The 17,733-nt window shown below is 40.9% G+C and overlaps 1 protein-coding gene across 3 annotated transcripts in view; it reads left to right on the forward strand.

Moving 5' to 3' along the window:
- The first annotated feature begins 3,788 nt into the window (after positions 1 to 3,788).
- PDE7B (phosphodiesterase 7B) overlaps positions 3,789 to 17,733 on the forward strand; it is a 276,797-nt gene continuing 262,852 nt past the window's right edge. For 2 of the 3 annotated variants that reach the window (XM_073337392.1, XM_073337395.1), the window contains exon 1: positions 3,789 to 4,163. Coding sequence is in view for 2 of the 3 variants with exons in the window: in XM_073337395.1 (XP_073193496.1) it covers positions 4,143 to 4,163 (21 nt within the window). In the remaining variant the exon portion in view is untranslated. The remainder of the gene's footprint in view (positions 4,164 to 17,733) is intronic. The other variant, XM_073337390.1, reaches the window with a different exon arrangement.

Consider the following 17,733-nt stretch of genomic DNA (forward strand, 5'->3'; position numbering starts at 1 on the left):
GTTGTGTTTTTTAAAATTAAATCCAATGCTCTCTTTCAATCTATGTGACAGGGGTGGCTGAGAGTGGGGGATTATTCTGTTCTAGGTGTTTTTAATCTGGGATGGAATTTACTGCTGTTCTGTTATTTTTGGAAGAACTGTGGTTGTAATAACTGTCAAAGTACACAGAGCCCAGAATGGACACTTTTTATGTATGTAAATGTATATGAATTCAATCAGCTTCAATAATGCTACACCTGTTTACACCAGCTGAGGATCTGGCTCTATCCCCTTAGAGATAATGATAATCACATGGTCCAACATTTACATTAGGCCACCTCTAGTAAATAAGAAGGTTTGCTGGTCCCTTTGGAGACCACTTAAAAGAGATTTCACTCTGTTTGTGGGACACCTTCAAATGGTGGGATAATTTTTAAAAAAAAAAATTTAAAAAGCTTCTCAAATGCCAGCACTTCAAGGAGAAACCTCCTTCTTGTCTCCCTTCACCATGGTCATAGCACTTCAGAGGGGACTTTAAAAGTTCATCTTTACTTTAAAAAATTGAATTGGGAGATTTTCAATGCTCCCAAACTAGCTGAAGTAAAAATACATTGTGTTGGTAATTCAGTTATCAGAGGGCATGATTTTGTCTCCCTCTATGTGCTGTGAATTCTCTGTCCCTCTCTACCAGCCCTACTTGAGGTGTGGACTTAGCACCAACACTCTAGTGCCTATGGCAAGTCCCCCTCATGACAAAGGGGGTCAGCAAATCAGTTCCCTGCCATTTCAGAGACCTGAGGCATTTGTGCATCTTGGACTCTCCTATTCTTTGCCAGTGGCACACAGCAGTTTAGTCTCTGGAAGGCTGTAATACTTAAGTCTAGCCCAGGTTATTGCGCTCAGTGCAGGGGTAATTGGGTGGAGTTTAGTGGCTTGTGATGTGCCAGTCAGACTAAATGACTTGCAAACAGTAGTGGGTATGTCCCCCACAACCTAGTGCACCCCAGACTGGCTATGATCAAAGGGATCCCACCCACACTTCAAATTATGCACAATAACAATAAATTGCTCTCCCGTAGGTATAACTTCTTGATGTTCTGTGCAGTATTTCACTAACTTCCCTCCCCAGCCCACAGTTCTAGTTTTGGAGTGTTGTGGGTTGGGACAGGTACTTACACACGCACCAGGATTTGCCCCCTTGCCCCTCAACTCCTCCCCTCCACAGCTGGCTCTGCATAAAAGACTCACAGAACCTCTGTTCCCTAAAACAGTTTTCCTCCTCAAACTGTCTCTGCTCAGAAGAAAGATGCGCCCCAATCCTCATAACTTGGCTGTGCTGAAGTGAGACAACACTCAGATCCTCCATATCAGTGCTCTGAAATCGGGTGGTGGGGGGGCGGGATTAAAAAAAAATTAAAAAGTTTTTTATTGAATGTGGGAATTAAACTCCAGAGTTGCTAAGAGAAAGCACCTGCGGGTGTTGGAGACTGTGCCATCCTGGGGTGCTTGTTGTGCTAGTGTTTTACACAGGCTGTAGCATCTGTTCCCCAAAATGAAAATCTATAAAAGAAAAATCAAAAGTCTATTGCCCATGAAGAACTTCCGAAGCAAGACCTGCTTTACCAGTGAGAACGGAAGAGCGGGACTGATTCCCATGAAATAAGCAATATAAAAGAATGCATGTTCTAGCCCCAGAATGCTCAAGGTAAAACACTTATCCAAAGGAATTATATGCTGTAATCTCAGTGGGAGTAAGCCTGGCAAAGAATTCAAAATATTATGCAGGAAAGAGTAACATGTCCTATGAAAACCTCCTGACTAGAAACAAGCCCACAAAGACTATGTTCAGTTGGTAGCTACAGCTTCACGCTTGACAGATTGGGTTAGCTCCTGTGATGTTCTCCCTTCTAATGTAACAATATTGTTGGTGAGAAGATGCACACAAGAATATTGTTTCAATCATTCATTCAAAGAAAGGGTTTGTTCGCCTTAAATCCTGAATTGCAACGAACAATTTAAGCAATTGTGCCTTGTGAATCTAATGCCATGGGCTTTCAGTGAAGCCACTCCTGATTTAAACCAGCATGAGGGTATAACAGCTTGTTGTACGGAGGAGCTACTCAGTGGTTCTCAAACTTTTGTACTGGTGACCCCTTTCACATAGCAAGCCTCTGAGTGCAACCCGCCCTTATAAATTAAAAACACATTTTTATATATTTAACACCATTATAAATGCTGGAGGCAAAGCGAAATTTGGGGTGAAGGCTGACAGCCAACCAGGTAATAACCTCGCGACCCCCTGAGGGGTCCCAACCCCTGGTTTGAGAACCCTTGAGCTAGATAGTTCACAGGATTATTATCGGGCTACAGAGCTTTCCATCTCTACTTACTACACTGAATTCAGTCCACCTGTGGAGTGAGTAAGAACCGTAACCATCAGTAACGTGCTGTTGGGCATTAATCCCCTTCCCCTTGAAATGTCTAGGTCACCAAAAAAATACCAAACCCTCACAAGCACAAGGGACAGTCTAACCAACACTTTTAGCAGAGGGAAAAAAATGTTTAGATGTTGAACTGCCTTCTCATTTCTTTAGGGCAGAGACCGCATGTCTTCCTATGATTGTGTGTAATGCTTAGTGCAGTGGGACTCCTGATTTTGACTGGGGACCTCTGAGTGCTACTGTAATATTAACAGCAAGCTTGAAGGCCATCAGTGGGATGCTGTGAAGAAGCTTGTGCTACTGATACCCCTGCTATACCTGTTCTGTGGATCATTGGTTGATCTCATTCTCCAGGGCTATCAGTCCAGAGTCTTTCACAAACACTACATTTACTTTAGAACTCAATGTAAAAACAAGCATGCTTGGGCGGGGGAGGAGAGGGGGGTGTTAATAGGGCTATGCCATACACAGAAGAACAAGCTTTCCTATTTGAAAAAATAAGCAGAAATAAGAAGATGAAAATGACTAAATTTTTGTTGTTAATGGGATCTGTTTCTAATGCTCTGTTGCCCCTGTTAATTGATCTTGATGCCGATTATCTGCCCTTGCCTTCTGCCTGAGTGGCCCAGCTCCCATTTTGATCAATTATCTGATCACAGAGGCTGCAGTAATAGGGAGCAAGGCTTCAGCACAGTCCTCTGCTTTATAGCACTGGCCTTTGGTATGAAATAAAATAAGATGCCATGTTATGAATGTTCTGAAGCAGTGTTGTAATGTGGCTTAATATGGCTGTGAATAGATGTGTTGGTGTACAGCCGCCCTCACAGGAGAGAGCTGACTGGGCTCTAATTTACTGGTAGAGCAGACGGTTGCCTAGAGCAGCAATACTTTGATTATGATTATGATTCTGCTCTCTCTCTCTCTCCAGTTTTACACTGGTCTAATGCCATTGATTTTAATGAAGCCACTCCTGATTTAAATCCGTGTGAGGGCAGAATCGGGCCCAATGCTCCATCTGAGACCCTGCTAGGGACCCTCTTCCACTATGAAATGTCTTAAGTTCATTTAAGGGCACATAAATATATCCCTATCTACATGGCTCTTTCCCTGTTTTGCCTGGATAGTTTGGATCTTTCCGGTACATCTGACTGCAAAGAATTTCCAAGCGAGATCCAGGACTGATAAAGTGAGGCTCTGGTGTCTTTTGAGTGGGGTAGCCTGCCTCGGTCACTGCCACATTCTTCCCATAGTAGTCCTTTAAAATGAATAGCACATGCAGGGGAAAAACTAAACCCTTTGACGTCACTCTGGAAATGAGGAAACATAAACAGAAACGGCTCCCCTCCAGCGAGCTGACAGTGCTGCCGCCGATTGGTCTGCCTTGCCTTGCTTGTGGCAGTTGACAGCACCTCCCAGCCGCGCACGGCCTTCTGCCTGCTAACGCGGTCAGTCAGACGGGCAGCGGGCTCCGCTCTGTCCCAGCACTTGCCTGGGAGAAAAGTGCACTCTTGTAGCAGCGAGTCGCGGAGCCTTTTGGCTTCTTGGGTTTGTTTGGGTTTCCCGCCCCCCCCCCGCCCCCCTCTTTAGTTGCTGTTGTTACTTAATGCTATCCCTAATCCTGGATGCAGTTGCTGGATTCTGCGGTACAAGTCTTCATGAACGAGCCGCACCGCTTAGAGATTTCACGGCATTCAAAGGTCACAGAACTGCCACTATGGTTAAATGTCTTGTTTAATGGTTGAGGTATGTACGGCAAATCTAAAAGAGGCAGCATGGGTTTTTTTTTTTTAAGGAGGAACTAAAAGTGCAAAGTGGGGGGGGGGGGGAGATAATACTTTTATTTGGAGAAAATGGTTTGGGGTTGTTTTTTTTTTTTATTATTATTAGTGATTGTTACTGCAGCAACCGGCTTTTGAATTTCCTCCCTTTTTCTTCAAGGCAGCGGGACGTTTTAACTTGTGTTAATTTAACCCTTTGAGGGCAAAAGAAAAGGAAAGAGAGGTTCTGTCATTGTGGCACTTTATGAGCCCACTGAGGAAAGTGAGATTGCTTTTCCTGTATGCTGTCCTCAGTCCTAACATTTCAATGGCATGAGCAAAGACCTTGCAGTTGGTTCACTTCGTTGGATGGGGGGGGGGGAAGGGGTGTGAAAAAGAGGACTCAGTCCTGTCCCTTGAGGGTGTTTTCGAGTTGGCTTGAGACGCGAGCAGAGAGAGAGGGGGGATTGGGGACAAAAAAATAGAGCAGTGAAGTATATATTCTTTGGGAGTACATGTTCCACTTCATTTTATTACTACATGCTTAGGATGCTTTACTTGCTCTGGATTTAAAAGTCACAAGTGGAAACGAAGCTCCTGCTTTAACTTACATGCAAAAATGGGGGCAGGGGAAATTGCTTGTGTTCTGTCATCGCCACTTTTCAGATCGCTGTTGCCAGCTAGCTAGAGAAGTGGAAATTTAATTAGAAACTGAACTAACGCAACCTGATGGCTACTTAATGACTTATAGGTTCAATTAATCTTTGGGCAGCCTGTGGTCAAACTTGAATGACTATTGCAGTATTACAGTGAACGGTATGTGCTGCAGGAAACGAGAGCAACAGCTAACATAAAACTAACATTGTTTTCAGGAGTGTGATTCTAGCATGCAAGAGGAGGAGCCACTTAACCAAGGAGCTCTTGTGCGTTTAAAAAAAAAAAAAATCCTATCCAAACAGCCAATTTCTGTTGCTAATTAAATTAAAATGCAGAGTAAATGTATATGCTTTTGTCAGGTGATTGGTAGCAATCTTCAGGTTTTCTCAAGTTATGGAATGGAAGATCATATGAGCCACTTTGACAATGTTACTGTGTATACAAAAGCTTTTTCTTAATTTCTCAAAAAGTATATCTTTTATAGTCAGGTCATATAACCAGAAACATCAACTGAGCACTAGTAGCTCATGTAGTGCACTTCAGAGGACTAAGAAAAAAATTAACTGTGCTAGTCTCAAATGCACCAGCTTAAGGACTGCAAAAATATTAGCTCTGAAATGCAGAGGATGTGCTATGTGCTGTGAATGGACAATTGCTATTCTGCAGTGCCTAGTGGGAAAACAAGGACTTTGTGTATTGCAAATGCATAACTGCAGCTCCTCCATTTCCTTTGCTGTATCTTCACTGGTGGCTGCAGGAACAAAGAGGGCTGTCATTAATAAACTCTTTAATGCCACATCACTTTTGAGATGCCAAAGCATCCTTTTTTCCATATCAACCAGCCACCAAAAGTCAAGAGTTTCCTATACAGCTAGAAGAAAAGGAGTACTTGTGGCACCTTAGAGACTAACCAATTTATTAGTTATTATTATCATCTATACAGCTAGATGAACTGTTACTCTTCCACCACCCCAAAGACTTTTACATGAAAATGTCAGCTAGCTTCAGAAAGCCAAAGGACTGTTTCTCCAGGGTAATACTGGGGGAGAGGGAGGCTGGCAAAGTGTAAAATGTATATTATAGAATTAAACTGATTGGTTAAGAGGGAGTGGGTGGAAGGGGAGAGTCTGAGAATTCTATAAGAAATAGAAAAGTCTCAGTTTTCTAAACTACATGAAAAAGCCATATGCAATGCATCCGTTCGTAATAATTTTATAAATACGGTAAATTACTTGCTTCATTTTATAAGACTTTTCCAGCAGGTCTTAATTTTAGTTTATGAAGAAGTGTTAACTACCACAGCGTTTTGTGGCACTGTACACGAGGTAGGGCTAATGACAAAGCAGGTCAAGTGCATTTCACACAAACAGACCACAGTCTATCACCGAACCTTGTCAATCATGGCCTAGTTTGGTTAAGGTGCTTCCTCTGAGCATTCTGCATATAGCAGCAAAAGCAAGATGAAGACTCAAAGCTAAACTTTCGCATGATGCAGGCATGTTGCCCCAGTGAACGAGTCCCAAGAAGGGAGTGAGCTCTAAAAAGTTTTAAATCAAAGGAAAGGCAAATAATTATTATGAGGTTAGTTGACTAGGTTGGGTCAGATTAGCACTGGTGTGACTGCAGTGATTTCAGTAGAGTTGGGGCTGAGTACATCAAGACTGAATTTGATCCAATGTGTCAAAGATCAGTGCTACAATGTGAAATTTTGAATCCTGTAAACGTGACGGCATATAAAATATACTGTATGATGGCAGCTGCTTCCTCCCCTAATACCCCCAAACTTAGATGCCTTTCTCTTGTGAAGCACAGACCTTGATTTGCCCTTACCATAGCTTTGGCTAGATTATTTAAGCAAACTGACTTTCCAGTATCTTCATCTCAGTTATGAACTATAAAGGAGGCATTTAACAGTGTGTGGTTCCCTTTCCCTACCCCTAGGTTCTTCTACTAATGTTTAAAAAATACTGTAAGAATAAACAATTTGAAAATTGATCTTTCCTGATATTTGAGTACAGTTATCCTGTCATTTTGAGTCTAACTTGGAAAACTCTCTCTGGACTCATAATTTCCTATACAGCTAGAATTGTAGAACAGATGTACCAGATATTAACCACATCATTACTGTCACTGGGTCAAAACCTGAGACCTGCTTATAAGACCCATAAGATTGCCTTGTAAGCAGGCTGTGCACCTGGCCAGTAGATCCTGAGCATGGTTGTGCTCAGGGGAAAATGAGGGCTTGATGCTGAGCCACTTGGGGTTGATAAGCAGGGACCTCATGTAAAAGAGGTCTCTGAGTAACTCACTGTTTATCCAGGTTCCTTTTTCTTCCCTTGTTTTTTCCATGGACGTTTCTGCAGTCCTCCACATGATTGCCATCTGAGATGGGGGAATTGAGGTCCCAAACATGTTTTAGAACAAAATGAGTTATTTTATGTGGGCATGATAAGATCTTTCTTTCCACTTTCCAGTCCCCCCGTGGGGGGGGGGGGGGAATTGCTGTCCCCCACACTCCAAGGCCAGGAGGGGTCTACCATAGTAGACTATGGTTAGGCCAACTAGCTTCAGCCAACTCTCTGCTACAGAACAGAATCGTAACCAAGCTGAGCCTAATCCTACCTATCACACCAGGAGACATACCAGAAAACTTTAGGTTCATAAAGGGCAGTGATATGAAACAAAGCTCATACTTCTAGTGCTAAAGCTTTTGTTTTCCCTTTTTAATTCAGAGGTGATAAATAATTTGATGGGAAATATTTTAAACCTGTCAAAGGGGTGACAGTTCTCCTCTAAGCATGCAAAAAGTGGATTCTGAAATACTGTGTGTGTGGTTTTACTCCACAAACTGTGCTTATAGGCTATCACTTCATTCTCTGGATTGGTGTCACAGGATCATAGAACCGTGTGATTCTGAAGGGACCACAAGCATCATCTAGTCTAACCTCCTGCCAAGATGCAGGATTCATTGTGTCTAAACCATTCAAGACAGATGGCTATCCAGCCTCCTTTTGAAAACATCCAGTGAAGTAGCTTTCATGACCTCCCTAGGCCAGTGGTTCCCAAACTTGTTCCGCCGCTTGTGCCCTCGGCCTGCACCACTTCCAGCAGCTCCCATTGGCCTGGAGCAACAAACTGCGGCCAGTGGGAGCCACGATTGGCCGAACCTGTGGACACGGCAGGTAAACAAACCGGCCCGGCCCGGCAGGGGCTTTCCTTGCACAAGCGGCGGAACAAGTTTGAGAACCACTGCCTGAGGCAGTTCGTACTCCTATGAGGCAGTAAATGTTGAGCATTATGCTCAGGGAATTAGATGAATTTGGTTCAGGGGTTGAATTTGGTCCATGCTGTTGAAAATCTGTCTGTTAGCATAATACTTAGCTCAAATAACATGACTTTATTTGATAATTAATAGTGTTGAATCATCATGAGGACAAGCAACGTTACGGATTTGTCAACCCTAAGCAAGCTTAAAGCTTCAGCATTCTATAAAATTGCTTCTTAGCTCTGGGAATTTTATTCAGCTGATTCAAAGAAAAGTAAATTGGTAATTTAGATAGGATGTGATATTAATGATACTGAGCAGGGACGCAGTGCTTTTTATCCATAGATTTCAAAGTGTTTCATGAAGCTGAGTAAGCATTTTACCCCCACATTATACATGGTAGAACTGAGAAACAGAGGCACTTAGGCCCAAATTTTGGAAGGTGGCCTCAAACTTTTAGTGCCTGGTTGTTGTTGTTTTTTCTGTGCCTACCTTGAGATACTTTGTATCTAAGCATCTAAGGGTGGACTGCCAAAAACTGAGGCACCAAAAGCTAGAGGCCATTTTTATTAGTTTGGCACTGAAAATTTTGCCCCTTGTTCCACAGTGCATCAGTGGTAGATTAAAAGGTAAAACTCAGGTCTCCTGACAGAGTGCCCTAATTTATGATACGATATTTATGAACTGTTGATTCTATCTGAATCACAAACAAGGCCAGTTTCCTTTAAAATTGTTTTGTTCGGATGTCCTTTTTTTTTGGTCATGCTGTAAATTGTTTGCAACATTGTTCAATTTTATTTTGTCTTACTCTTTGTAGTCCAGTAGCACCCAAAAGCCCAAATCAAAAAACATATTAAACTCCCCAAACCTATATTTTGTCCATCTCTTTCATGAAGCTGGCTGTAGATTCAGCAGGTGGATTGTTGGGGTTCAGAGTTTAGGGCTTGCAAGTGAGCAGCTGTTCTGTATCCTGAATGACTTATAGCTGATATATTGACATTGTGAAGTAAACACACCAAGCCAAATAGTGTAAGGGAGTGAATTCCACTGAAGTCAGGCTCATGTTTCAAAATGGTAGTGTGAAAAACCAGTGACAGTCCTCAAAAACCAGTGACCAAATGATCTGGTGGTGCTATTTCATGTACTATATAACATGAGAGATGCTGTCCTTAGACACTGGGGTTGAGAAATCCCCTTTTGAACAGAATATTTTTTGTCAGGATATGAATAATCTCTTCATGTCATGTTTTATTACATAGTCTTGAACTGATTATAATAAACTCATCAAAGGAGTCAGTGCTCTGAGTCAGGTCTTATTCCATCCTTCCTCCCAGTGGGAGTTTTGCCTGAGTAAGGATTGATGAGGATGCAGGGCTTAGCTTGTTTACGTACAAAACACGAGTGCACTTAGCACTACTGCAATATGGCATTCTGAACAGAGAGGCTTGCAGGTGGGTGACATCCACTCAGATTAGACAACCAGGTTGCTTAGGCAGATAAACAAAGTGGATGGTCTCTCCTAATTAAAGGGATAGCGGGGGCTCTGTTGCTTGCACAGAGGTAAGTAAATTCACATTTCATCGTCTATTTCTTATCTGGCAAAAACTAGCAGCTTTTTTCCCCCTTGTTCTTTAAGTAGGTTCTTATGTTAGGAATAGGAAACCAATATTTAAAAGGAGAGAGCTAAGGTGCTATTGTCTATTTAGTTAGTAAATTTATATTAGTCATAACAATACTACTGGACACATAATATCCAAAATAACTTGGGCTGTCAATTAATTGCAGTTAACTCATGTAATTAACTCAAAAATTAATTGTGATTCATCGCAGTTTGAATCCCACTGTTAAACAATAGAATACCAATTGAAATTTATTAAATATTTTGGATGTTTTTCTACATTTTCATATATATTGTATTCTGTGTTGTAATTGAAAACAAAGTGTATATTATTTTTTATTACAAATATTTGCACTATAAAATTGATAAACAAAAGAAATAGTATTTTTTCAGTTTGCGGCATACACTTTCATGACAAAGTTTGCACTACAGTACTTGTAACTTACAAATGTAGATTTTTTTTGTCATATAACTGCACTCAAAAACAAAACAGTGTAAAACTTCAGATCCTACAAGTCCATTCAGTCCTACTTCTTGTTCAGCCAGTCGCTAAAACAAATAAGTTTATTTACATTTACAGGAGATTATTCTGTCCACTTCTTGCTTACAATGTCATCAGAAAATGAGAACAGACATTTGCATGGGATTTTTGTAGCCGGCATTGCAAGGTATTTACATACCAGATATGCTAAACATTGTATGCCCCTTCATGCTTCAGCAATACTCCAATGCAGAAACTACAGAACCCAAACCTCCAAAAAAGAAAATCAACCTTCTACTGGTGGCATCTGACTCAGATTATGAAAATGAACATGTGTTGGTCCGCACTGCTTTGGATTGTTAGTGAGCAGAATTTATCAGCATGGACAGCATGTCCCCCGGAATGGTGGATGAAGTATGAAGGGACATATGAATCTTTAGCACATGTGGCTTATAAATACCTTGTGACGCCAGCTGCAGCAGTTCCTTGAGAACACCTCTTCACACTTTCAGGTGACATTGTAAACAAGAAGCAGACAGCATTATCTCCTGCACATGTAAACAAATTTGTTTGACTGAGTGATTGGCTGCACAAGAAGTAGGACTGAGTGGACTCGTAAGCTCTAAAGTTTTACATCGTTTTACTTTTGAATGCAGTTATTTTTGTACATAATTCTACGTATGTAAGTTCAACTTGCATGATAAAAAGATTGCACTACAGTACTTATATTAGGTGAATTGAAAAATACTATTTCTTTTTTACAGTGCAAATATTTGTAATCAAAAATAAATATAAAATGAGCACTCTACACTTTGTATTCTGTGTTGTAATTGAAACCAATATATTTGAAAATGGAGAAAACATCCAAAAATATTTAAATAAATGGTATCCTATTGTTTAACAGTGCGATTAATTGCAATTAATTTTTTTAATTGCTTGACAGCCCTATTAATAACAAATTAATCAAACTTCACTTGGTGTCTGTTAATCCTCTTAGGTGAGACCAAGCAGAGAGTCTCCAGTAAAACTCAGTGGGTCAAAGCAGTCTCCATAGTGTTCTTCCTCTTGGAAGCATAAACACACTTTGAGGGAGGAGCATCTGTTAAGCATTTATATATCTGTCTAAGTTCTTGTCACTGCCCAGGGCTGAGTCAGTGATTCCACCCCTGCTAGATTTCAAGGAGGAGATATTGCTGATAGCCATTGCCTTTCTAAGAGGGGAGTGTAAGGCAGATTCCCTCTGGCTGAATGGCCAGCGTCCCGGAGTACCTCATAAGAATGTACTCCTGTAACAGTATAATAAAGATACCTTGGCTTTGGCTGCAGGACAGTTTGGAGATAACACTGGATCTCCGGTAATCACCATTGTTCCCTCTGCCCCATCCCCAAGGAACTCTCCGTTTTCTAAAAGAGGGGGGCCCTACTCTAGTATTTGTTACTTTATTCATTCCACAGCCCCCTGAATGCAGTACCTCTACAGGGGTTATTTAGGGTTTTCGTTTTTTTTAAATTTTCAAATAAGAGACGGCAAGGGCCTCATTAGTCTCTGAGGGCCCAACCCATTGAAAGAGGGATGGGATCCCAGAAGGTTGTTTGTGTGATGCTGTTGGAAGCATATTTACCTAAGATCCCTACCCTTCCAAACACCTTCCTCCCATGCAGAGGGTTTTGGTCTCCTGGCTTCATTACAGAGCTAGACCCCAGGGAACAGGGTCCCCTCCCTATTTTCCACAGAGGAAGAGCTTCAGGATCTACCAGAGACTCAGGAAGCAGCCACAGGTGCCTCTGCATCTAGGAGCCTGGCCCATGCCATTGAACATAGGCACCATCTGATTGGCTGGTTTTTGTTTTTCTTTTAATCTCCGTAGTGCAAAGCCAGCTCTTCCACTCCAGTCTAAATCTATGAGATAGCCAGGCTGGAATGAAAGCATATTAAGTATGGGGGTAGCTGTGGGAGATGGGGGACTCTATGGGGCCTGGACTGGTAGGGAGATGAGAAAGGGATGCATAACATCACCTTGGAGAGCAAATCCAGCGCTAAGCGTAAGCAGACAAAGCAATTGTTGGGGTCCTGAGCAACTCAAGGGGGCCTGCTATTTGCTTATTATAAGAACTTGCCTGTTTTAGTATGGGAGGAGCAAAAATATTCCTGCATAGGGCCCCCAGCGAGCTAGCACTGGCTCTCTTGGAGAGGGCCTATGTCTGCTCTGTGTTCTGTGAGTCACCTGGCATGCTCTTGGTTTTGAGATAACTGGTAAATAATAGGTGTTGAAAAGAGGCTATCATGCCCCATCCTGCTTCGGACCCTGGGTCAAGCCTTGACTCTGTGTTGTTCATTCATAGGCATTTCTGTTTCACTCATTGCTATAATATCTGAGCTTCTATTAATAATAATGTTCAAGGGGTGACAGAACCTCTACCATACATTTAAATAATCTGACAGCTTCTAGTTCTTGTTATATGGTAATCAGATGACTATATGAAAGCCAATAAAACTTTCCCTCAAACAGTGACAAAAGCTGATTGAATAAGATGAAAGAGCTGGCAAGACAGCAGCCAACGAGAAGTGGGGAGATATGGTGAAGGAGCATTGTTTACCCAAGCCATGGAGGGGGAGCTGTGATTAAAATCCTTTTTCTTGTCCCTCGTTATTGTCCTCTGAGTAATCACAGTGCTTTTTAAATGGTCATTTAAAACTGGATTAGACAAAGTAGATTAAAATATACTGTAGTTGTGCACTGAAAGAGGGAGGGGTTCTATGACTTAATGTCTTTTTCCATTGCTGAATTCTAAGATTCCATGATTTTTTCAAAAAAATCTTAAAATAGAAGATGTCCGTAATAAATGCTTGGAAACATGAAAGTGAAATGTATTTCTTTACCAAACATTTTTCTCGTGTGCACAGTTGCTTTGTTACTATAGAGCTGCTGACCTGTTTTGTAAAGAAGAGAACTGAAGCATTTAAAAGAATAATGAAACATTAAGAATCACAATGGTTCAGATTCTCCGAAGGTGTAAACGGATATGGCTCTGTGACACTTTTGGGTGCAACCCAGACCAGTAAGGGGTTGTGTCACAACCCGCCCTGCAACTCTGGGTACCTCAAATGCTCTGCTGCTGTGACTCACAGCCAGCTGACACAAACAGCCGGCTGACAAGCATGTGGGTCACATACTGGCTTCCACTGTCCAGTTACTTTTTACATGGTGACCCCTATACCCTCCAGTCCCAAATTTTCCCCAGACTGTCTCCCTGCAGTGCCCAGGCCTCTCACTGAGCACTTAGAGAAGTTACCAAGTTTGTTGCTCCTTTAAAGAGACAATACACTGCAGCTCATTAATAGAACTGGGGTTTGACAAACACTCTTATTTCAATCCGTGCACTGAACTGGTGGTTTATAGTAAAAGTAAAACCAGTTTATTTAACAAAAGGACATAGGAGTAAGTGATACCAAGTATAAGGAATAAAGATAGAAAAGGTTACAAGCAAACAAAAGTAAAAATACGCTTCTAAGACTAAAACTTAATTTCAGCCAGTTACAATCTTTGCCTAAGCAGATTTCTCATCTAAACACAGTTTCCAGTGACTTCAACCCCTTGATTGAACGCTCCAGCGTTCTGTGATTTTTAAGAGCTTTGGCCCCTTTAATCATCCAAGTCATGGCTACCATCATGGCTTTCTGTTTCTGCTTATATCTCCCAGTGTTCACTGACCCTGTTACAAGCAGCAGGCAGGCTTCCTGGCGGTGCATCCTCCATCCCGTGGGAAGATTAAGTGGTCATCTTGACCCACGTGCTCTCCTAATGGCTTTGTTTATGTTGCATGTAAATGTGCTTTTCTTTGTCTTTGGTACTACTTGCCTAATTTACATCAGAGACACACGTTCAAGCAGGTGGAATCACATTTCTTTGTCTGGCCCAGGCATGGCTTAGGCTCTACTTTCCAAATACATGTTAGGAACACAATTCTAGCACATATCTATAACTGTTTGTACACAACCCGTACATCCACTATGAAATGATTTTTGGAACCAGTGTGTGTACAGTACCTTACATGTCACCTTTCAGGGTATTGAGTCCTGACATGAGTTACTGACACAGAGTAGTGAACCACCAATGGACTTCTGTGTCACAGGATCCACTGAGGTTAATAGAACTGTGCCAGTTTCCATAAGTGGAGGATCTGGCTCATTGACTTTACAAACCACTCCTCGTCCTTGCTAGCTATATCAAATTTTGGGCTCACTGACCTTTAACAGTGTCTGTTTCATACAGTATTTTCAACAACTTCATCAGTGTTGCTGTACCATCTGGCTTCTTGATGGCTCCACGGAATCTGTGACACACTCCTATCTCTTCCCCCACTCTTTAAACATCCCCTTCACTCCCCCGCAAAGAAAGTGGTTGTCACCAGAATATGTTATTTCATATGGTATTTATTGTGAAGCTGTGATTTTCAGTAATATAGCCCCAGATGTGCTAGCTTCTGCAAAAATGTTCTGTGCACTTTTGGAAAAGGAAGCTGATTCTTTCTTTTCTTTTCTTTTTTCTTTTACATAATGTTAACAGTTTACCGATGTAGCTGTTTTATGCTTTAAAAAGCAAATGGATGAAAGGAAAATGGTCACCTTGTTTAGGCCCTGTAATAAATGAAGGGTGGTAGTCCCTGTTTATGAACACCCAGCCAGCCAGTTAGCTGTAAAATCCCTCTTGGTGTCTGTTCTCTGCTTGGCTACCCCCCACCCCCCTCATTTATTACAGGCCCAAAAATGTTCTGGACCCTAAAGGAGAACACTGTTCATAGAATATGACTACAGCATTTTATCTCAGATATCTACCTTCTTTAATGGGAAGATACAGGAAATCCAGTGCATCAGACAATTACACATAATGGTGTGACATAGTGTATACATATAGTACATTATGTGTTAATTGTATATTGCTCAGGATTTACTCTATATATTAATGTCAGAGCTGATAGCACCGCCTATAGTTTAGGCATTTCCTAACTTTTGACAGATTGACTTAGCATCCTTAACGTTCTTTTAACATTTTCTTGGATGGAATATATAATGTATATACACCGACATGGTACATTATTGAATGTTGCATTTGCCTTACTGTACGTCCTTTTCAATAAGGTATATTTTGATGTTTTCACAGTTTAACAGTTGTCAGTCTAAACCCTTTAAAGGTGTGATACTAATCTATTAACTCTGAAGATAGGACAATGAGCCAGATTTTGCTATCATTTACACTAGTGTAATCTAGAGTAAATCCACTAAAGATTTTAAATCGAGTTATTCTGGATTTTTATTGATGAGATTCACCAGAGAATCTGGCCCATTGTATAGCTTAGCACCATCTTTTTTTGTTTTTAAACTTTCAGGGACAGATTTTTTTAAAAAGCTCAGCAGCATCTAACAGCTCCCTGCTAGGCACCTGAATAGGTGATCAGGCTTTCCAAAGAGATGAACTGTGCTGTAGGCATTTGTATGGAGAGACTGATTTTCAAAAGGGCTCAGCCCCCAACAGTTCTCATTGAGCTTATGGGAGCTGCGGGGTACAGAACACTTTTGACAATCTGGCCACTTCATCTGTGTGCCTAAAGGGGGAGCTGAGCTCTTTTGAAAATCTAGGCCCAATTGTGGATGCTGAAAATCTGGCCTTGAAAGTTTCATCTGAGAATTTGAAAATTCAGTATAGATCTTTGCTTCTGCAGAGCCTGAACTGGAGGATTATATAGGTTTCATTGGTCCCTTATGCCACAAAACACTGTGGTTTAGAAGAGAGCATCAGATTTTGTGGACTGCAGAGCTCCCAGCTCCTCTGTTATTGAACAGTACTTTGTTTTTTCTCTTGAAAATAAAAATAAAGGTAAAAGTTTTATTTTAATAACTTACAGTTCTACAATGGATTTCTTTTTTTAAGCATAGATATTCCTTTTGAGAAATTCTGACTCTAGATTGCTTTTACCAGCTTGTTTCTTTGAGTTTAGATTTCTTTGCAGTGGTTGCAGTTTTGTCATCTCTGAGGGAAACCACTGTTTTAAAAAAGGCTTTACCACCAACCAAAGGTGGACTCTTTCTCCTCCCACCCTTTCCCACAAAACCTAGCCTTTAAAGGCTTGTTCACACCAGGAAATAGACGGGATAGCAGAGCCCTTCCTTTTTTAAAGGATGATAGCTAGCATATTTTTAAATTCTAGCATAGATAGGGCAAATTGTAGTTTTAACACGTCAGCTGCTTAAGGTAAGCTCTAGTGGGGGAACCTATAATTCACCTTGACCAGTTAAAGTGTGAAAACTGCAACTTGCCTTGTCTATACTGGGATTTTAAAATATACTATCACTTGTTAGCTAATATATATATTTTTAAAGAAAATATTTTCTCCTAATAATAATAATAATAATATTAGTAATAGTTAGCAAAGCTATCAAATATCCTAACACAGTGGACCATAAATTATAAAATTAGTGTTACTCCTCTGTGAGTATTATGATTACTTTGTGATAAATGATGAAAAATAATTCACAACAAACCAAACCAACCCAAAATAACAACTTCTTGTACTTTTAACATGCAAGAAACAGCTAGCAGAGAAACCAGTGAAAAACCCCTATTCTGTAATTGTCATCTCTTGATAGTGCTTTCACAATTGACCCCCTTCACCTCAGACTCTGTGGGAAACCTTCAGAAGTGTTTGAGCTACTGAAATCTTACAGACATCTTTTAAACGATTGTATTTAAACGTAAATTTCTCCTTTCTGACTCTACCTCCCCTACCCCCATGCCTTTTTTTTCTGGCTAGAACACTTGTCTAAAAATTACCTTTTCACCACACTGATTTATAGGTTTTGGCATGGGAGCTAATGCTGTTTCTCATAGAAGTAGACAGAAAATTAGTTGCAATGTGATGTTAACAACTTTCTTCATTACCTAAATTGTTTTACACTTTAGTAAGTTCCACACAAGCAGATCTAATGCCTTTGAACAAAACATGCAGCTCTTGTTTGTGTTGCAAAGATACCAAGTGGCAATTAATTTCAAAAACACCATTATCCCCCAAAAGAAAAGGAGTACTTGTGGCACCTTAGAGACTAACAAATTTATTTAGTCTCTAAGGTGCCACAATTACTCCTTTTCTTTTTGCGGATACAGACTAACACGGCTGCTACTCTGAAACCTGTCATTACCAAGGCTCTGTGGCAAACTGGACCTGACTTCTATGGAGAAGTTTCTGATTCTGTGTCACTCTGCTAGAGCAGACTGAAAATTCTGTGACAGCTTCACTGAAATTTTTTAAATAGAGGCTCTTAATAAATCAAATGTGACTGTCGCAGTCAGCACAGTCTCTCTTGTGGAGTTTATTTTGACATTAAAATCAATATATATTATGTTGTCTCCCCCAGTGTGCCCCAGATTTTTGTACTGACCACAAGTAACTGGATTGTTGACATTGAGGAAGGAAGCTGGCACTTTTGGTAGTTGGGTAGGAGATAGTTTGGGTTTTTGACAACAGGGGAGTTATGGGAA

The sequence above is a fragment of the Lepidochelys kempii genome, chromosome 3 (assembly GCF_965140265.1).
Source record: "Lepidochelys kempii isolate rLepKem1 chromosome 3, rLepKem1.hap2, whole genome shotgun sequence".
Classification (NCBI taxonomy): Eukaryota; Metazoa; Chordata; order Testudines; family Cheloniidae; genus Lepidochelys; species Lepidochelys kempii.